This window comes from Chlorocebus sabaeus, chromosome 6, assembly GCF_047675955.1.
Source record: "Chlorocebus sabaeus isolate Y175 chromosome 6, mChlSab1.0.hap1, whole genome shotgun sequence".
In the NCBI taxonomy this organism is placed as follows: Eukaryota; Metazoa; Chordata; class Mammalia; order Primates; family Cercopithecidae; genus Chlorocebus; species Chlorocebus sabaeus.
The window spans coordinates 12,548,587-12,570,079 of NC_132909.1; the positions used below are offsets into that span (position 1 = coordinate 12,548,587).

At 53.6% G+C, this 21,493-nt stretch overlaps 2 protein-coding genes across 4 annotated transcripts in view; one reads left to right on the forward strand and one right to left on the reverse strand.

The window, feature by feature from the left end:
• Positions 1–360: 360 nt before the first annotated feature.
• Positions 361–15,474, forward strand: CKM (creatine kinase, M-type). The gene is made up of 8 exons (XM_007997187.3): positions 361–611; positions 3,710–3,920; positions 5,471–5,625; positions 8,778–8,910; positions 10,350–10,521; positions 13,341–13,464; positions 14,212–14,401; positions 14,938–15,474. Exons 2-8 carry the CDS (start codon positions 3,728–3,730, stop codon positions 15,114–15,116), a joined length of 1,146 nt encoding a protein of 381 aa, XP_007995378.1. The 5' UTR covers positions 361–611; positions 3,710–3,727; the 3' UTR covers positions 15,117–15,474.
• Positions 15,475–18,531: 3,057 nt separating this feature from the next.
• Positions 18,532–21,493, reverse strand: part of MARK4 (microtubule affinity regulating kinase 4) — a 54,730-nt gene continuing 51,768 nt past the window's right edge. For 2 of the 3 annotated variants that reach the window (XM_037991821.2, XM_037991824.2), the window contains one exon: positions 18,532–19,846. In XM_037991821.2, coding sequence (XP_037847749.2) covers positions 19,510–19,846 — 337 coding nt within the window. In that variant the 3' untranslated portion in view covers positions 18,532–19,509. The remainder of the gene's footprint in view (positions 19,847–21,493) is intronic. The other variant, XM_037991822.2, reaches the window with a different exon arrangement.

A 21,493-nucleotide genomic window follows, 5' to 3' on the forward strand; every position in this document is an offset into this window, starting at 1 on the left:
CTATTGCAATCAGGCTTGGTCAGACCCTCCCTATAGGTGGTGGCAGCAGGCGGCCACGCAGCCTCTCCCGGCCTCTGCTTCCTCCTGCTCACAGGGTCCCGGGTCCTCCTGGAGCAACAGCATGGCTCCCGGAGGTGCCGCTGGGACTCGGGTAGGGGAGGGGGCATAGGAGGAGCCGAGGGCCACAGGAGGGGCTGGTGGCTGGAGGAGACTCAGGGGCCAGGGGAGGGTGGCTTCTACGTGCTTGGGACGTTCCCAGCCACTGTCCCATGTTCCCGGCGGGGGGCCAGCTGTCCCCACCGCCAGCCCGACTCAGCACTTGGTCAGGGTATCAGCTTGGTGGGGGGGCTTGGGCCCAGCCCCTGGGGCAGCTCAGCCCATACAAGGCCATGGGGCTGGGCGCAAGGCATGCCTGGGTTCAGGGTGGGCATGGTGCCCGAGCAGGGAGGTGAGAGGCTCAGCTGCCCTCCAGAACTCCTCCCTGGGGACAGCCCCTCCCAGCCAATTGCACAGCCTAGGTCCCCCTATATAACCCCACGGCTGCAGGCCCTTCCTTTGGGTCAGTGTCACCTCCAGGATACAGACAGCCCCCTTCAGCCCAGCCCAGCCAGGTACTGCACGGGGTGGGAATCTGGGTGGGAGCCAGAGTAGGGGATTTCTGTGGGTGCTAGAGGCTGTCTTGGCTTGGGAAAGGGCCTGTGTGTCACCCCTTGCTCCACCAACATCCTCCTGTACAAAGGCAGGTCGGTGCGTGGGAAGGTTGACCTTGTGTGTCTGGGAGTCCCCTCCATCTGTGAGGACGCCTGAACCCCCGCTGGGACCTCTGATTTCTGCGGCACAAGTCTTGGGTTATGGGGAGGGATCCCAGAGTTGAAAGGGGTCCTGACAGCTGCCAACTGTCACCCCCTGCAAGGGGCTGTTGAGCCAGGCCCGCTTTCATTACGGTTTGTCGCCAACACTGGCGCCACAAGCCATGGGAGGTGTGTCTGTCGCCTAGCAGAGTCTGCAAGAGCAGGTGTCACAGGCTTCTTTGCGTTTGCTACCGTGTAGGTCTCTGTGACCTTGTACTGACTTGGTAGCGGACACATGAGTGCCTCTATCTTGGGCGTGTCCTTGAGCTTGGAAGCGTGACTGTGTGACTCAGTTTACAGTGTGATCTGGGGAGTCTGCGGTGGTGGGGGTATGTGGCTCTGGGGTTTTCTGCTTATGTCTCTTGGGGGGGGTCCCCCACCTTGCCTCAGTGCCCTCTCCTAGCGTGTCCCTGGCAGGGATTGGGGGGGCATCCTCTGAAGGGAGGGGGTCTGGGCTGCCAGCCCGGGATGTCCTTGAGCCCCAGAGCTGAACCCCGGGGCCTGGACCCGTGTCCTCCCAGCCACCCTGGCCCACCTGTCTTGGGCCTGCTGACTTGGTGCAAGCCGAGCCCCGGAATGTGGGGGTGGGGAGGGGCAGCAGCTGGGGGTGGGGCGGCAGGCAATTGCCAGAGTCTAAAAATAACCACCCTGGACAGCAGCGCCCAAGGTCTTTGGCGGGTCCCTGTTCCTCTTCCCTGGCCTCAGCTCACCATGGTCCCAATTTCCCTCCCACAATCCCACCTGCTTCCTATCCCCCTCTCCCACTGCTGTTGGAGGTCCCTTCTCCTTTCTGGGTCCAGTGAATAAAATAATAATAACAATAGGACCTGGCGCAGTGGATCACATGCATAATCCCAGCATTTTGGGAGGCCGATGCTGGAGGATCACTTGAGGCCAGGAATCCCAGACCAGCCTGGGCAACATAGTGAGACCTCATCTCTACAAAAAAAAAAGTAGTAATAACAATAATAGCAGCCACCAGGGTTCCAGGCTCCAACTCCATGCCAGGGCCTGTGCTCAGCCAACCTCATGGCCAAGCTCAGAGGATCCTGGCAATCCTATGGGGTAGGCTCAGTTCACAGGAGACAAGGTCCAGAGAGGCCTAGTGACTGGCCTGGGGTCATACAGCAGGAAAATGGCATAGGTAGGATTTGAACCTGGCTCTGATGACCCAGAGGCTGAGTTTTTCTTCCCTGCTGAACCCCATGGGAGAATTGTCAGCAGGCAGAAGTGGGGGCAGCCACCCAGCCCTCCCCCGACCCAGCCCCTTTGTCTTTGGATTGATCATCCAAGAACCTGCTCACATACTCACTCCCAGCAACACCCTCACCTCCACCTTCTCACCAGCTCCTCACACGAACGTTTAAAATAACAACAGGCCAGGCGCGGTGACTCATGCCTATAATCCCAACACTTTGGGAGGCAGAGGTGAGCGGATCACTTGAGGTCAGGAGTTCAAGACCAGCCTGGGCAACATGGCAAAACCCCATCTTTACTAAAAAAAAAAAAAAAAAAAAAAAAAAAAAAAAAATTACCTGGGTGTGGTGCACGCCTGTAGTTGCAGCTACTTGGGAGGCTGAAGCAGGATAATTGCTTGAACCTGGGAGGTGGAAGTTGCAGTGAACTGAGATTGCACCACTGCACTCCAGCCTGGGTGTCAGAGAGAGACTCCGTCTCAAACATAATAATAATAATAATGATAATAGCTAAGTGAAATAATGCTTATTGTGAACCAGGCACTGTTCCGAGAGCTATACCTGCATTCACACATTTAATCCTTTCAACACTGCCATGCGGCGGGTACTGTTAGGCTCCTCATTGTCCAGCTGAATAAACTGAGGCACAGAGAGGTTAAGCAGCTTGCCCCCGGGCACACAACTGGTCGTAGGTAGCAGAGCTGGGAATCAAACCCTGGGCCGATTCCAGAACCTACGCTCTTACCCACGCATGATATTTTTCCAGCCTCCGCGTGGGGCCTATTTTCCACCTGGGGAAATTGAGTCTCCAAAAAGAATGACTAGTCCAGGCTCACCCAGCTGGGATGTGGCAGAGCCGGGCCCTCGATCTAAGACTCCAGATGCCTCCTGCTGAGACGCAGGGGCTGGGAGAGAGGATTTCGCTTGCTCCAAGTCACACAGCCTGCCTGACCCCAATGCCTCGCTCGGTTCTCTTGCTGTTGTTTGCAAGATGTGAGGTAGGTGGGGCACAGTGGCTCACGCCTGTAATCCCAGCACTTTGGGAGGCCGAGGTGGGTGAATCACTTGAGGCCAGGAGTTTGAGACCAGCCTGGCCAACCAGTAGAGATGGTGAAACTCCATCTTACTAAAAATACAAAAAAATTAGCCAGGCATGGTGGTGTGCGCCTATAATCCCAGCTACTCAGGAGGCTGAAACAGGATAATCGCTTGAACCTGGGAGGTGGAGGGTGCAGTGAGCTGAGATCTCGCCACTGTACTCCCACCTGGGTGACAGAGTGAGACTCCTTCCCCAAAAAAAAGAGCTGTGGCTCACGACTGTAATCCCAGCACTTTGGGAGGCTGGGGCAGGCAGATCATGAGGTCAGGAGATTGAGACCATCCTGGCTAACACGGTGAAACCCCATCTCTACTAAAAATACAAAAAATTAGCCGGGTGTGGTGGTGGCGGGCGCCTGTAGTCCCAGCTACTCGGGAGGCCGAGGCAGGAGAATCACTTGAACCCGGGAGACAGAGGTTGCAATGAGCTGAGATTGCACCACTGCACTCCAGCCTGGGTGACAGAGGGAGACTTTGTCTCAAAAAAATAAAAATAAATAAATAAAGAAGAAGAAGAAGAAGAACAGATGCGAGCTAATCTTCCCCTCCTGCCCTGCCCATCAGGTCTCCTACACCGCCACCATGCCGTTCGGTAACACTCACAACAAGTACAAGCTGAATTACAAGCCTGAGGAGGAGTACCCCGACCTCAGCAAACATAACAACCACATGGCCAAGGTACTGACCCTTGATCTCTACAAGAAGCTGCGGGACAAGGAGACCCCATCGGGCTTCACCCTAGACGATGTCATCCAGACAGGAGTGGACAACCCAGGTGAGCCTCCCCGGTAGAGCACTGAAGGGGCTTCATGGGGGCTCCAGAGGCTGCAGGCTACGCCCCATCCCACCTCCCCTGAAGTGGGGGGGGGTCTCAGTTTTCTCATCTGTAAACCGGGGCTGTTGTGAGAATCAATGCACTGATATACGTAAAGGGCTTGGGACAGTGCAAGGTATGCAGCAAACCACACAATAAACATGCACGAGAATAATGTGAGATCCCCAAGGAGGTCGGTTCATCTCCCGAACCTCAGTCTCCTCATCTGAAAAATGGGCATCCATGTTGTGAAAACACAGGTCAATGACTGTGCAGTGCTTAGAGTGGCGCCTAGCACCAAGTGAGTGCTCAAGCTCTGACGGGAGGCCAGGTGCAGTGGCTCATGCCTGTAATCCCAACATTTGGGGAGGCCCAGGTGGAAGGATCGCTTGAGGCCAGGAGTTTGAGATCAGCCTGGGCAACATAGCAAGACCCTGTCTCGACAAAAAATACAAAAAAATTAGCCAAGTGTGGTAATGAGAGCCTGTGGTTCAAGCTACTCAGGAGGCTGCGGTGGGAGGATAGCTTGAGCCTGGGAGGTGCAGGTTTCAGTAAACCGAGATCGCGCCACTGTACTTCAGCCACAGAGTGAGACCCTGTCTCAAAAAAAAGAGAATCGGATAGGGGATGTTATTAATGCTATGGTTGTTTCTCAAAGTCCTTTCGCTCACAAGGCGAAGAGAGCTGGGAGTGGCCAGGAGGCTCTAGTGCCCCTCACGTCCAGCTCTCTGCGTGATGCAGTGCAGAGGCCTCTCTCTTTGGGCCCCTGTTTTTCCACTGGGAAATAAGAGGGTCTTTCAAGTCTCTGGCCTTCCTGACCCTCTGTGGCAGGTGGTACCCCAAGATCCTAACAACATTTCAGGCTGAGACGTCATGACTTTGGGTGCTAACGTTTCCGAGATGCTGATATTTTTAGCACCATGTACCCTCTGAAGCTCCCCCTTCTCCTTTGACCCCACGCCCAGCATTCTTTCTTCTCTCCTACCTTGACTTCTCCCAGCCACCTTGACCTCTCCCAGTCTTCCCTCCCGGTTCCCACCAGTCCTCAGTCTTATTTCTTTTTTCTTTCTTTCTTTCTTTTTTTTTGAGAAAGAGTTGCTCTATCACCCAGGATGGAGTGCCGTGGTGCCATCTCGGCTCACTGCAACCTCCACCCCCTTGGTTCAAGCAATTCTTGTGCCTCAGCCTCCCAAGTAGCTGGGATTACAGGCGTGTGCCTCACACCCAGCTAATTTTTGTATTTTTAGTAGAGATGGGGTTCATCCTGTTGGTCAGGCTGGTCTCAAACTCCTGACCTCAAGAGATCCACCTGCCTCGCCCTCCCAAAGTGCTGGGATTGCAGGTGTGAGCCACTGCGCCCAACCCTTAGTATTCTCAATTCCCACCCAGAGGTATTGAATGTACCCCCCCTACCCTGACACACACATGTCCACACAGTCTCCACTGAGCCCATGAGCCCAGGCCCTGTTTGCTGGGGACTAGCAGCTCTGACCTCACCCCCACCCCTCCAGGTCACCCCTTCATCATGACCGTGGGCTGTGTGGCTGGTGATGAGGAGTCCTATGAAGTTTTCAAGGAACTCTTTGATCCCATCATCTCGGATCGCCACGGGGGCTACAAACCCACCGACAAGCACAAGACTGACCTCAACCATGAGAACCTCAAGGTCAGTGTATGCACGGAGGGGAGGGCCGAGGGGTGAGGAGGAGAGAGATCACAGGAGAGATGGGGGGAGAGAGGAATACAGAGACACAGAGATGTGGAGAAGCAGAGAGATGGAAAGAGAGAGGGACATTGGGAGGCCGAGGCGAACATATCACTTGAGGTCAGGAGTTCAAGACCAGCCTGGCCAGCTGGGTGTGGTGGCTCCCCCTGTAATCCCAGCACTTTGGACGGCCGAGGCGGGCGGATCACAAGGTCAGGAGATCAAAACCATCCTGGCTAACACGGTGAAACCCCGTCTCTACTAAAAATACAAAAAAAAAAAAAAAAATTAGCGGGGTGTGGTGGCGGGCGCCTGTAGTCCCTGCTACTCGGGAGGCTGAGGCAGTAGAATGGCATGAACCTGGAAGGCAGAGCATGCAGTGAGCCAAGGCCGAGCCACTGCACTCCAGCCTGGGCGACAGAGCGAGACTCCGTCTCAAAAAAAAAAAAAAAAAAAAAAAAAAAAAAAAGACTAGCCTGGCCAACATGGCAAAACTCTGTCTCAAAAAAAAAAAAAAAAAAGAATGGGCCAGCCAGGCACGGTGGCTCACACCTGTAATCCCAGCACTTTGGGAGGCCAAGGTGGGCAGATCACCTTAGGTCGAGAGTTCGAGACCAGCCTGAATAACATGGAGAAATCCTGTCTCTACTAAAAATACAAAATTAGCTGGGTGTGCTGGTGCATGTGGTAGCACATGCCTGTAATTCCAGCTACGTGAGAGACTGAGGCAGGAGAATCGCTTGAACCTGGGAGGTGGAGGTTGCAGTGAGCAGAGATCGTGCCATTGCACTCCAGCCTGGGCAACAAGGGCGAAACTTGGTCTCAAAAAACAAAACAAAAAAACAAAAAAATAAATTAGCTGGGCATGGTGGTGCACGCCTGTAATCCCAGCTACTCAGGAGGTGGAGGCAGGAAAATCTCTTGCACCCAGGAGATGGAGGCTGCAGTGAGCTAAGATCATGCCACTGCACTCCAGCCTGGGTGACAGAGCAAGATTCTATCTCAGAAAAAAAAAAAAGGGCCGGGCGCGGTGGCTCATGCCTGTAATCGCAGCACTTTGGGAGGCCGAGGCGGGCGGATCACAAGGTCAGGAGATCGAGACCATGGTGAAACCTCGTCTCTTCTAAAAAAAATAGAAAAAATTAGCCGGGTGCAGTGGCGGGCGCCTGTAGTCCCAGCTACTCCGGAGGCTGAGGCAGGAGAATGGCGTGAACCCGGGAGGTGGAGCTTGCAGTGAGCTGAGATTGCGCCACTGCACTCCAGCCTGGGCGACAGAGCGAGACTCCGTCTCAAAAAAAAAAAAAAAAAGGAAAGAGAGAGGGACAGAGAGACACAGAGACAGCCAAGGAGACAGAAAGAGGAGACGGAGAAAGAGAGGGAGAAGAAAGGCACAAAAGCATGTAGAAAAGGAAGAGGCATAGCTGGGCACAGTGGCTCACACGTGTAATCCCAACACTTTAGGAGGCCGAGGTGGGTGGATCATGAGGTCAGAAGTTTGAGATCAGCCTGACCAACATGGTGAAACCCAGTCTCTACTAAAAATACAAAAATTAGCTGGGCATGGTGGCGCGCACCTGTAATCCCAGCTACTCAGCCTGGGCAACAGAGCGAGACTCTGTCTCAAAAAAAAAAAGGGAGAGGCAGAGACACAGAGGGAGACAGAAGGGAGCACCAGAGAAGGCAGGAGAGACAGGCAGAGAGAGACAGGCAGTTGCAGTCAGAGACAGACAGGGAGAGTGGGAGAAAGGGAGACAGGAAGAGAACAGAAATGGGCAGAAAGGCTGGGTGCAGTGGCTATACCTGTACTCCCAGCACTTACAGAGGCTAAGGTGGGAGGAGCACTTGAGGCCAGGAGGTTCACGACCAGCTTGGGCAACATAGCAAGAACCTGTCTCTACCAAAAAAAAAAAGAAAAAAAGAAAAAAGCCTAAACATTTAGTTAGGCATGGTGGCTCACGCCTGTAATCCCACTGCATCGGGAGGCTGAGGCAGGAGGACTGCTTGAGCCCAGAAGTTTGAGATCAGCCTGGGCAACATAGTGAGACCCTGTCTCTATTTTTTTTTTTTTTTTTTTTTGAGACAGAATCGCACTCTATCACCCAGGCTGGAGTGCCGTGGCTGGATCTCAGCTCATGGAAACCCCCGATCCCCAGGTTTAAGTGATTCTTATGTCTCAGCCTCCTGAGTAGCTGGGATTACAGGCACGTGCCACCACGCCCAGCTAATTTTTGTATTTTTAGTAGAGATGGGGTTTTACCATGTTGGCCAGGATGGTCTCGATCTCCTGATCTCAGGTGATTGGCTCACCTCGGCTTCCCAAAGTGTTGGGATTACAGGTGTGAGCCACCACACCCAGCCCCTGTCTCTATTTATAAAAAATGTGGCCGGGCGCGGTGGCTCAAGCCTGTAATCCCAGCACTTTGGGAGGCCGAGACGGGCGGATCACGAGGTCAGGAGATCGAGACCATCCTGGCTAACACGGTGAAACCCCGTCTCTACTAAAAAAATACAAAAAAATAGCCGGGCGAGGTGGCGGGCGCCTGTAGTCCCAGCTACTCAGGAGGCTGAGGCAGGAGAATGGCGTGAACCCGGGAGGCGGAACTTGCAGTGAGCTGAGATCCGGCCACTGCACTCCAGCCCGGGCGACAGAGCCAGACTCCGTCTCAAAAAAAAAAAAAAAAAAAATGTATTTTAAGTTAGCTGAACATGGTGGCACATACCTGTTAGTCCCAGCTACTTGGGAGGCTGAGGCAGGGGAATGGCTTGAGCCCAGGAGTTTGAGGTTGCAGTAAGCTACGATGGCACCACGGCACTCCAGCCTGGGTGACAGTGAGAGACCCTGTCTCGAAAAAAAAAAAAAAGGAAAAGAAATATACAAAGGTTGGGGGAGAGAGGTATAAAGAAAAACAGAGATAGGAGATGGGAGAGAGACAGAGAAGGGAGAGACAGAGCCCAGGTATGGGTGGCGGGGAGAGGCTCTGCACAACCAATCAGTGAGGACGCAGAGGGCAAAGGAAGCAACAGGGAGACTGAGGGGAGCATCTGGGGGAGACCTGGGCTTGCTGGAGGGGGCGGAGGATCTACCTGGTCCTGATCTCCCACTGGCTCTTCAGGGTGGAGACGACCTGGACCCCCACTACGTGCTCAGCAGCCGCGTCCGCACCGGCCGCAGCATCAAGGGCTACACGCTGCCCCCGCACTGCTCCCGTGGCGAGCGCCGGGCGGTGGAGAAGCTTTCCGTGGAAGGTGAGCGCCCCCACCCCGTCCACTGCTGAGGTCACCCAGCCCTGTCTCTATTCCTCCATGGGCAGGTCCTCGGGTCTCTTTGGGCCCCCGTTTTCCAAAGTAGGGGAAGAGCTTGGTAAATCGTGGGGGCTTGGGGAGTGGTGCTGGCCGCCGGCATTACCTGCTGTGCTGGAGATCCGGGGGTGCTGTCCAGACTCAAGGGCCCCTGAGAAGACCCACACAGACACCTGGCTGCCCGCAGCATCCTGCCATCCGTTCATTCAGCACACATTTGCAGGGGTTCTTGCCCTGTGTGGGGAGCTGGGGGTCCCTCACTGTTCTCACAGAGTGTTCAGCTGGTGGGGAGATGAGAGGAAATACAGAAACCCACAGATGAACAATTCAAAAGTGCCATGAAGCCAGACATGGGTGTGGTGGAGAATGACTGAGGTGGAGAATGACCGAGGGGAGCCACCTCAGAAAGCAGGAGTTGAGGTCGGGCACAGTGGCTCCCAACAGTAATCACAGCAGTGTGGGAGGCCTAGGAGGGGGTATCACTTGAGCCTAGGAATTCAAGACTAGACTGGGCCACATAGCAAGACCCCATCTCTACAAAAAATACAAAAATGAGCCACAAGTGGTGACACACACCTGTCATCTCAGCTACTCAGGAGACTGAGGTGGGAGGATCGCTTGAGCCCGGAAGGTTGAGGCTGCAGTGAACCGTGACTGTGCCACTGCACTCCAGTCTGGGTGACAGAGCGAGAACCTGCCTCAAAAACAAATGAAAAGAGGCCGGGCACAGTGTCTCACACCTGTAATCCCAGCACTTTGGGAGGCTGAGGCAGGAGACTCGCTTGAACCTGGGAGGCCGAGGTTGCAGTGAGCTGAGATCACGCCATTGCACTCCAGCCTGGGCAACAAGAGCAAAACTCTATCTCAAAAAAAAAAAAAAAAAAAAAAAGATGGGGGATCTTGCTATGTTACCCAGGCTGACCTCCTGGCTTAAGTGATCCTCCTGCCTCAGCCTCCCCAGTATCTGAGACTACAGGCTTGTGCCAGTGCACCTGGCTACCATTCTGCCTTATAATAATTTTTACCAATGGCCTCTCAAAGTCCTGAGACTTCAGCCATCTGTCTGGCCAGCCATTAGGAGCAGACACCAGCACACTGTGGCCTGCAGGTGGACTGGATGTGAGGGGCCCTCGGGGGAAGGGGTGGGTCTGTTTTCTAGATTGAGCACATCGTGTGGCCATTCCTGGGGGCCTGGACAGATGGCAGGAACAGATTTTGGGGAACCGTCACAAGTGTGGGTTTAGACACAGGGTTCAGATGCCTTTGGGACATCCAGGGGGCCAAGGCCCAGGCCCATTAGGAGCAGCAGCAGGGGGAACCCTGGGCCTCCACACCCTGGTTGAAGTGGGACAGGCTGCCGACCACTCCCTCATGTGTCCCCATAGCTCTTAACAGCCTGACGGGCGAGTTCAAAGGGAAGTACTACCCTCTGAAGAGCATGACAGAGAAGGAACAGCAGCAGCTCATCGATGACCACTTCCTGTTCGACAAGCCCGTGTCCCCACTGCTGCTGGCCTCAGGCATGGCCCGCGACTGGCCCGACGCCCGTGGGATCTGGTGAGGCCCCTCCCCGCCCCCTGGCTTCCTCTTCCCCTAGCCTCCTCCAGTCTCACAATGGCCCTCCTCACTCCTCCACCAAAGCCAAGGCCATATACATAATTATGATCTTCTACATGCCACGGAAAATGATCTTGCCCTCCGCCCCTGCCTATCCTGTGGTCTGTGTGTCAGATTTTGGGAAATCTGGACCGGAGAAGTGGTAGTTAAAAACAGACTTGGCCGGGCGTGGTGGCTCACACCTGTAATCCCTGCACTTTGGGAGGCCAAGGCGGGCGGATCACTTGAGGTCAGGAGTTTGAGACCAGCCTGGCCAACACAGTGGAACCCCATCTCTACTAAAAAATACAAAAATTTAGCTGGGCGTGGTGGCAGGCACCTGTAGTCCCAGCTACTTGGGAAGATGATGCAGGAGAATCGCTTGAACCTAGGAGGCGGAGGTTGCAGTGAGCTGAGATCGCACCACTGCACTCCAGCCTGGGCGACAGAGCGAGATTCCGTTTCCAAAAAAAAAAAAAAAAAAAAAAGGCCAGGTGTGATGGCGTATACCTGTGGTCCCAGCTACTCCAGAAGCTGAGGATCGCTTGGGCCCAGGGGATTAAGGTTATCGTGAATCGTGACCGAAGTACTGCACTCCAGCTACCCTGTCTCAAAAATAAAAACTTAGACTTGAACCACACTCCCTAAGTTCAAATTCCAGCTCTACCATTTACTAGCTTTACTAGCTTTGTGACCTTGGGTAACTTATTTTATTTTTCTCTACCCCAGTTTCCTATCTATAGGATAGGGATCACAGTAATTTATAGCTTCTGGTGTTCTTGTAAGGATTAAATGAGTTAATTTATGTAAAGTATTAAAAGCAGTGCCTCGCCAGGTGCGGTGGCTCACGCCTGTAATCCCAGCACTTTGGGAGGCCAAGGCGGGGGGATCTCGAGGTCAGGAAATCCAGACCATCCTGGCTAACATGGTGAAACCCTGTCTCTACTAAAAATACAAAAAATTAGCTGGGTGTGGTGGCAGGTGCCTGTAGTCCCAGCTACTGTGAGGCTGAGGCAGGAGAATGGCGTGAACCCGGGAGGCGGAGCTTGCAGTGAGCCGAGATTACATCACTGCACTCCAGCCTGGGCCACAGAGTGAGACTCTGTCTTGAAAAAAAAAAGCAGTGCCTGGTATACACTAAGTGTTCAGTTCATCTTGGTTATTCATCTTATCTTTATTATAAACTATTATTGCTAGACTTGCTTTGACTCTTTGAATCCCTGATTCAGATAGTCAAAGATTTAAAAAGATTTAGAGAACCTAGGTTTCAATTGATGAGGGGAGCCTGGGTGCTAAGATATACAGATAGGATGATTCTAAGATTTCAAGATTTTAAATATTTTCAGGTTTTAAGATTCCACTCATTTCAAATTCTGTGATTCCATAATTTGAAGCATTTCTGAATTTATTTATTTATTTATTTATTTATTTATTTTATTTATTTATTTATTTTGAGATGGACTCTCACTCTGAGGCCCAGGCTGGAGTGCAGTGGGACAATCTCGGCTCACTGAAACCTCCGTCTCCCGGGTTCAAACAATTCTCTCACCCTCCGCCTCCTGAGTAGCTAAGACTACAGGCATGTGCCACTGTGCCCAGCTAGTTTTCGTATTTTTGGTAGAGACAGGGTTCTGCCATGTTGCTCAGGCTGGTCTCAAACTCTTCACCTTAAGTGATCCGCCCACCTCAGCCTCCCAAAGTGCTGGGATTACAGGTGTGAGCCACCATGCCTTCCCTCAGATTTTTTTTTTTTTTTTTTGAGACAGGGTCTTGCTCTGTTGCCCAGGCTGGAGGGCAGTGGTGGGATCATAGCTTACTGCAGCCTGGACCTTCCAAGGTCAAGTGATCCTCCCGCCTCAGCCTCCCCAGTGGCTTGGACTACAGGCATGTGTCCCACCATACCTGCTAACTTTTTAAATTTTGTAGATATGTGGGTCTTGCCATGTTGCCCAGGGTGGTCTTGAGCTCCTGTGTTCAAGCAATCCTCCGGCCTTGGCCTCCCAAAGTGCTAGGATTACAGGCATGAGCCACCACACCCGGCCATTTCCAGATCTTAATATTTTATGGCTTTTTTTTTTTTTTTGAGACGGAGTCTTGCTCTGTCACCCAGGCTGGAGTGCAGTGGAGCGATCTCGACTCACTGCCAGCTCCACCTCCCGGGTTCACGCCATTCTCCTGCCTCAGTCTCCTGAGTAGCTGAGACCACAGGTGCCCGCCATCACGCCCGGCTAATTTTTTTGTGTTTTTTAGTAGAGACTGGGTTTCACCGTGTTAGCCAGGATGGTCTCGATCTCCTGACTTCGTGATCCGCCCGCCTTGGCCTCCTAAAGTGCTGGGATTACAGGCGTGAGCCACCGCACCCGACCTTAATATTTTATATTCTAAGATCCTGCTTCCGAGATGCTAGGATTGGGAGCTAACACACTGCCATGGGAAGATTTTCTGGTCCTGAGACCAGATGTAAGATTTCCAAGATGTTATCAATTCTGATCCCAAGCTTCTGTTTGTCAAACATCCTGAGATCCCAAGGATCTATAATAATGCTGTTCAAAGACTTAAGTCCCTAAAAGTCCTTGATCCCAGGATTCAAGGTTTTGCAGATCCTGTGACGTTAGAGTCTACAAGTTTAAGCTTCTGCGTTTTGAGGAGGCAGATGCCACCCACTTCCCACCTCTCAGGCCCTCTTCCCCTTGACGGTGGACAGATGTTTGGGGGAGGGCTGGGAATGGGGCTCCCGCGGGGCTGACACCTTGGCCTCTTGCTGTGGCACCTTACCCTAGGCACAATGACAACAAGAGCTTCCTGGTGTGGGTGAACGAGGAGGATCACCTCCGGGTCATCTCCATGGAGAAGGGGGGCAACATGAAGGAGGTTTTCCGCCGCTTCTGCGTGGGGCTGCAGAAGGTGGGTGTCTGCCGTTAGCTGCTGACTTCCGACTCCACCTTGAACGCCCACCTGCTTTCCGAAGCCCCGCCCCTGCCCCTATGCTAAGCTCTACCCCGCCCATTTTCCAGGGCCCTGCCCCCCGGACCTGGCTCCACCCCATGCCAAACCCCGCCCCTCAAAACCAGCCCCACCCGCTTTTCAGGACCCCGCCCCTGGACCCAGCTCCACCCTACGCCCAAGCCCCGCCCTGAAGAATCCGCTTTCAGGCCGGGAGCGGTGGCTCATGCCTGTAATCCCAGCACCTTGGGAGGCCGAGGAGGGTCAGGAGTTCAAGACCAGCCTAGCAACGTGGTGAAACCCCCGTCTCTATATTAAAAATACAAAAAAAAAAAAAAAAAAAAAAAAAATTAGCCAATCGTGGTGGCACGGGCCTGTAGTCGCAGCTACTCGGGAGGCTAAGGCAGGAGAATCGCTTGAACCTGGGAGGAAGAGGTTTCAGTGAGATGAGATCACGCCATTGCACTCCAGCCTGGGTGACACAGCGAGACTCTGAAGAAAAAAAAACCCGCCTTCAAAGAGTTCTTAGTACCCACCCCTCAAAATCCTGCCTTGGTCACCATTGTCTAGCCAGTACCCTCAGAATCTCCTACCTCCCGGCTCCCCTCAGAATCCCACCTCCACCACGTTGCCACGCCCTGTCCATGTTGCGGGTGCATTTGGGGGTGGCTGCCGGCATTGACCCCTGGTCCTCTCCCCCAACCACAGATAGAGGAGATCTTTAAGAAAGCGGGCCACCCCTTCATGTGGAACCAGCACCTGGGCTACGTGCTCACCTGCCCATCCAACCTGGGCACTGGGCTGCGCGGAGGCGTGCATGTGAAGCTGGCGCACCTGAGCAAGCACCCCAAGTTCGAGGAGATCCTCACCCGCCTGCGCCTGCAGAAGAGGGGTACAGGTACGGCTCCCACATCCTTTGCACTACGACGGGTGGGGAGGGCCCTTTGCGGGGATGGAAGGAGAGGTGCGACATCCCTGCGAGTTCTGGGGATCCGGCAAGGGCTGACCCTCTGTGAGCTTGCATTTCTTCCTCTGTAAAATGGGTGTCAATACCCCTAAGTCACAGGAGTCAGTGTGGGATTTTCATGATTATATAACATGCATTGCACATGCCCTTGGACCTCCCTCGGGGCCTCAGTTTCCCCATTTACAAAGCGACGAGTGGTCAGGATTCGACCGCAGGCCGCCTGGCTCCAGAACCCACTCTCTTACCCACTATACTCTATTTTCATGTTTGATAACTGAGTGGCGTGGTACCCCATCTAAAGCCAGAGACTCGTGAGTCCATGAATAAACAGGCATTACCTGTGTGCAGGTAACCTGTTACACAGTAAGCACTCACTACATGCCACTGTTGCATTTGGCACGGGAGCCACGTCCCAGCCCCTCTGCACCTTCGCTGCCTCTTCACTTCCCTGTGCCTTGCTCCCACAGGTGGCGTGGACACAGCTGCCGTGGGTTCAGTATTTGACGTGTCCAACGCTGATCGGCTGGGCTCGTCCGAAGTAGAACAGGTGCAGCTGGTGGTGGATGGTGTGAAGCTCATGGTGGAGATGGAGAAGAAGCTGGAGAAAGGCCAGTCCATTGACGACATGATCCCGGCACAGAAGTAGGCGCCCTGCTCACCTGCCACCGACTGCTGGAACCCAGCCAGTGGGAGGGCCTGGCCCACCAGAGATGCGCCCCCTCACTCCTTGCCCCGCCCCCTGTCCCGGAGTCCCACCCTGTGATGGTTCTGTCTCCCGGGGGCTCTCTCTACCCTTCTCAGAGTTCCAGTTTCAACCAGAGTTCCAACCAATGGGCTCCATCCTCTGGATTCTGGCCAAATGAAATATCTCCCTGGCAGGGTCCTCTTCTTTTCCTAGAGCTCCGCCCCCACCAGGAGCTCTAGTTAATGGAGAGCTCCCAGCACACCCGGATCTTGTGCTTTGTCTCCACGCAAACCAATAAATAAAAGCAATGGTGGCTTTAGCTTTGTGCGATAATTATTGAGGGAGGAGGTGCAATTGGCCACTGTGTGGCCTCGGAGTGGTGTGTCCTGTCTCGGCATGTACTAAACATGTCTTATCCCGGGTCTAAAATGAGGCAAAGTTAGGTCACAGAATCTAGTCCAAAAATTAGAATGCTCTGTGGGGGAATCAGAGACCCAGAGAGACACTGAGCCCAGTGTCACTCACCCAAAGCATGGGCCCTTTCCAACTATGGCTCTGAATTAGTCATGCTCAGATCTCAAACTGGGGAGGAATGCAGCCAAATGAAATGTCTGAAACTTGAATTTAGCCCAGGGGTCTCCAGTTTTGAGGCTTCCCATGCAGCTCATCACATCTACCTCTATTCTGCTCACTGGCTTCCTTCTGTCCCGTCTGACTTCATCCTTCTGTAGCTGCTGCCAGTCCCTTCCTTTGCTCAAGAACCTGCCATGGCTCCCCATTTCTCCTAGAAAGCCTTTCTGTTATTTGCAATTCAAGGTCACACTGAATGCATACCATTTGCTGGAGACTCACCTTTCCAGTTCTTTCCCCATTACTCCTCTGATTCTTCCACACCTTACATCCTCCAATTTCCACCTCAATGTCTTTTTTTTTTTTTTGAGACGGAGTCTGGCTCTGTCACCCAGGCTGGAGTGCAGTGGCCGGATCTCTGCTCACCGCAAGCTCCTCCTCCCGGGTTTACGCCATTCTCCTGCCTCAGCCTCCGGAGTAGCTGGGACTACAGGCGCCCGCCACCTCGCCCGGCTAGTTTTTTGTACTTTTTAGTAGAGACGGGGTTTCACCGTGTTAGCCAGGATGGTCTCGATCTCCTGACCTTGTGATCCGCCCGTCTCGGCCTCCCAAAGTGCTGGGATTACAGGCTTGAGCCACCGCACCCGGCCAACCTCAATGTCTTTGACCAAGCTGTTTCCCTCTCCAATCTGGAACTTTGAGTCTGAGCATCCCCATGAAGTCTTTAGGGATAGGCATTTTGGAGAACTCAGTCCCAGGAAGGAACAGGAAAGAGGTGTGGTAGAGCAATTGGTGGAGGGAGAAGAATAATTAATAGGAGTCAAGCAGTATCTGAACAAGCACTAGGTGTTGGACATGTCAATCACCTCCACCCACCCAGGGACACAGTGGGTGGGCCCCAAAAGACAAAGGTTTTAGGAGGAAAAAAAAAAGTGAGGTGGGAGTAAATGGAAGACCTGACAGAGCCCTCAGGAACCTAAGGTGCTTTTTCAAACCTGAAGAGTCACAGAGATTAAGGGCCCTTGTAGTTCAATCTGCCCTCTGTTTTACAGAGGGGAAACTGAGGCCTAGGGATGTCCCCAAAAGTTCCCAGGGAGATTACTAAAGGGAAAGTTAGAAGAGATCCCAAACATCAAGGTACACAGAACCTGTGAGATGCTGGGATGTTCTTTACTGTACTGTCCCCAGTTGAAGATCCCAGCTCCACACCCAGAGGCTACACAGACCACACATGCCAGTGGGGACCATCTGAGCCAGCCAAATCCACAGTCCAAACACCTGTCAGTAACCATGTCCCACCCACTTTGCCTCATAGGACTCTCTTAAATCTATCCGTGCTTTCCCCATCTGTCAGGCCCAGACCTCTTTCCTGCTTTTCCGACCTGTTAACTTCCCTCCTTTCCACCCTGCACATAGCACAAACCCGCCCATCTCTACACTGCCCACAACCTTGCCATGGTTCCCCCAATGCCCTTGGAAGAAAGCCCAGGCCCCTGTCCATAACCTTCAAAGCCCTGCTGATGCCCCTAGCCCCATACCTCACAGCAATTCTACACTTACCAAGTCAAACGCCATTTGTTGAAGAATGTGTCCCCTCTCCTGCTCCCTGGCCCTTGTATGTGCCATTCGCTCTGCCTAAAATGCACTCCTATCCATGTCTAGCTGGCTCCTTCTCCAGGAAGCCCTCCCTGGCTGAGGCAGGCATCACCTCTGGACTCCCCTACACCAGCCCTGCCCAGTCGCTGCCTGAGGACACATCTGCCTCCTCCATTGGACTGTGAGCTCTACGAGGGCAGTATTGGGGCTGTCTTGATTACCAATGTGTCCCCAGCACAGAGGATGCTCTCAGTAATTGACTAAGCCTCTTCCCTGAAGTTCCCTGAACTTCCATGGCTCCCCAGTGCCATGGGGAGAAAGTCCAGCTTATTCATTTTGGCTCCAAAGGCACTGTGTGAATAAGCTCCGCCCTTTTGTACTGCACATCCTTCAACCACTATAATCTGTCCAGCTCCCATGCTTTTTCTCCTGCTCGTGACACTTGACCTTCCTTTGAGGGATCCCTACTAAGTGCAGCTCTAAATATGAGTCTGGCCACTCCAGAGTCACAGTGATTGGTTTAGAGAAAATCACATGGCCCATCTGGGCCAATGAGAGTCTGCCCTGGGACTTGTGCTGGGAAACTAACCATGAGGATCTATGGGCCAGTGAGAGTCTGCCCTGGGACTTGTGCTGGGAAATTAACAATGAGGATCTTTCTGCTGCAGAAAGCTGGAGGGATAGAAACTTCTAACTGCTGAAGTCATCTGTGCCATCAGGAAAGGTGTACTTACTGGATACAAACAACTAGAATTCAACTCACACTGAAAAATAGATGCAATGGTCTGATGCCTGGATCAAACCTACCCGAAGTCAGGTGCCCCTGGACTATTAAGTAACCTAAGCCAACAAATACCCTTTTGCTTAAGCAGTGTAGATGGGTTATTAGTCCTAATACAGCATTTCTCGTTAATTCTCCATCCACGCCCAACACAGTAGCTACACTGAAACTACCCAGTTCTCTGAAGATACACAACATACTCCCACTTCTGGGCTTTTGCCCAGGGCAAACTCAATGCCTAGCCAACTCTTACTCATCCTTCAACACCCTACTCCAGCATTAATTCCTCTAGAGCATCTTCCCCAGTGACCCCACCCTGCCCACCTTCTCTTCTGGACTCCCCTGTCCAGTGTCTATGTCAGAATCCTTGTCTCCCACAGACAGGGCTTCACGTCTCTGTGTCCAGCACTGGACCTGGCATGGAGTAGGCACGGGTCAATGATTGTTTATTGAATAAATTTACTACTGGAGTAAGAAGTGGCTTAGAGTCCAGTGTAACATGGTGGCTGGGAGTGTCAGTGGATGAATAGGGGGCCCGATGTAGGAACTGGGGCCTCGGGGATGAGGCTGAGTTCCATCCTGCCTTCTTCCACGACCATCCTTACCTTCCCACCCCCACTGCTCCCATTCTGCAGATGAGAAAACCGAGGCTCCGAAAGGAAAAACCACTGCCTGGATTCCCAGGCCTCTTCTTCAACTCATTTGCAGGTGAGGGCAGGGAAGGAAAATTCTAGGGTCAGCACTGGGGTGGGGGGGGAGACTCTCCTAAATTTATTGGGCAACAGGCTGCAGGTGAGGGGGCTGACAGGAGGAGGGTCGGGGTGTAATAACTTAAAAACCGTAGGTGACAGCGGCAGCTCCTCAAGAGACCTTTGCAGAGGGGAGGGTGTGGGGTATTTACAAGGATTTGTACAAAGTGCCCCGCGCCAGCCTGGGGCAGGAAGTGGGGGTTTCAGTGTGAGGGGAGGGGAGGGGAAGGAATCTGCCTCTCGGACCCCCACTCCCAGTCCCCCAGATTCTCCAGTCTTCAGGCTCAGCAGCTCTCCCTGCCCTTGCCCAAGGCCTAATTTTGAGCTGTTGGGAGGAATGGAAGATTTCCTCAGTTTCCCTCCCTGCCCCTGCCCTGTCCCCAAAGTCTCCTCAGGTGCCCTCTTGGTAGGGCGAGGGAGGACAGGACTGGCTGGAGGCTCCAGGAAGGTGCCAGCTCCCCCCGCTGAGCCCCCTCATCCTTCTTCTGTGCTAAGCGGCCCCAGAGAACAGCAGAGGGGACAATCTTTGCCCCCAAATCTAATTCAGGGAAACTGAGGTGATGATAAAGGGAGAATTCCCCTCCCTGGCCCCTTCCCCTCCTTTAGAAGTGAAGGGGACAAGGGAGAGGAAGAGGAAGGGCCCTGGGGCCGTGGTGGCTCAGAGCTCGAGGTCGTTGGAGATGCGGGTGACGAGGGTGCGGAAGGCCAGGGCGGTGCCCGCCACACGGCGGAAGAGAACTCCCCGCAAGCCTGGCCGGGGCAGCTGGCAGACCTCCACTTCGAAGTGGGACAGGGGCTCGGGCCCGCCCGCACCCCCGTGCAGGCAGGCCAGCAGGAACGGCTGTGGCTGGCGGCAGCGGCAGCAGGCGGCTGCTGTGGCCTGGCGCAGAGCTGCCATCAGGGCCTCCGGAGGGCGCGAGCTGGTCAGCTTCACACTCCAGGGGAATCGGAGCAGCCGGGGGGCGGTTTCCGTTTGATCCCAAGGTAGATGGCAACTGAGGCGAGAAGATATCAGGGGTCAGAGATGGGAGCGAAGAGGAATGTGGTGGAGGGCTGAAGGGATACCTCTTCCCAATTTGGGACAGATTCCTAGCCATCCCCTCAAAAAACTTCTTCCCCTGCTATGCCAGTGACAGTTTCAACTGGAAGAGAGATGCCCCCCAGCTAGAGACCACACTTTCCAGCCTCCCTTGCAGCCAGGTGTGACCCTGTCTCTAAATTCAGGGACATGAGCAGAAGTGAGGTGTGCCATCCACATCAGTTCCTTCAGAGAACCTGATGCTCTTGTTCTCCAGGCTCTCCTGTCCCACATCTCCCAGGAGCTGGACTTAGCAGTGGCACACGCCAGCCTCAACTGTGAAGATGACATGCGGGCTCCAGGCAATGCGGATGGAAGAACCTGGGGACGTGAATGACTGCACAGATCAGGGTGGCCCTACCAGCCTGACTTGGCCACATGGTTTGAATGAGAAATTTGTTTTTTTGTTTTTTTTGAGAGGGAGTTTTGCTCTTCTTACCCAGGCTGGAGTGCAATGGCATGATCTCGGCTCACCACAACCTCTGCCTCCTGGGTTCAAGCGATTCTCCTGCCTCAGCCTCCCGAGTAGTTGGGATTATAGGCATACGCCACCACGCCCGGCTCTGGCTAATTTTTGTATTTTTAGTAGAGATGGGGTTTCTCCATGTTAGGCAGGCTGATCTCGAACTCTCGACCTCAGGTGACCCACCCGCCTTGGCCTCCCAAAGTGCTGGGATTACAGGCGTGAGCCACCGTGCCCGGCCTTTATTTTTTTTTTGAGTCAGAGTCTCGCTCTGTCACTCAGGCTGGAGTGCAGTGGTGCGATCTCGGCTCACTGCAAGCTCCGCCTCCCTGGTTCAAGCGATTCTCCTGCCTCAGCCTCCCGAGTAGCTGGGACTACAGGCGCCTGCCACCACACCCGTTTTGTTTTGTTTTTGTTTGTATTTTTAGTAGACTGGGGTTTCACTGTTAGCCAGGATGGTCTCGATCTCCATTTCCTGACCTCGTGATCCGCCCGCCTCGGCCTCCCAAAGTGCTGGGATTAGGGGTGTGAGCCACCGTGCCCGTTTTTTTTTTTTGTTTTTTTTTTTTTTGAGACAGAGTTTCGTTCTTGTTGCCCAGGATGGAGGGTAATGACACAATCTCGGCTCACTGCAACCTCTGCTTCCCGGATTCAAGCAATTCTCCTGCCTCAGCCTCCCAAGTAGCTGGGAGAACAGGCACCACGCCCACTTTTTGTATTTTTAGTGGAGACGGAGTCTCACCATGTTGGCCAGGCGACTCTCAAAACTCCCAACCTCACGTGATCCACCTGCCTTGGCCTCCCAAAGTGCTGGAATTATAGGCGCGAGCCAGTGCCCAGCCACTTTTTAGTTTTTTTTTTTGAGACAGGGTCTTGCAGTGCAGTGGTGCAATCACAGCTCACTGCAGCCTTGACCTCCTTGGCTCAAGTGATCCTGCTGCCTTGGCCTCCTGAGTTGTTGGAATTACAGGCATGAGCCACTTGTGTTCGGCCTCTGGGGGCTTTTTGTCACACGTCTTAGGATGGGAGCACTGTTGGCATTGACTAGGTTGGGGATGGGTTAGGTCAGGGATGATAAACATTCTCCAATGTGCAAGAGGG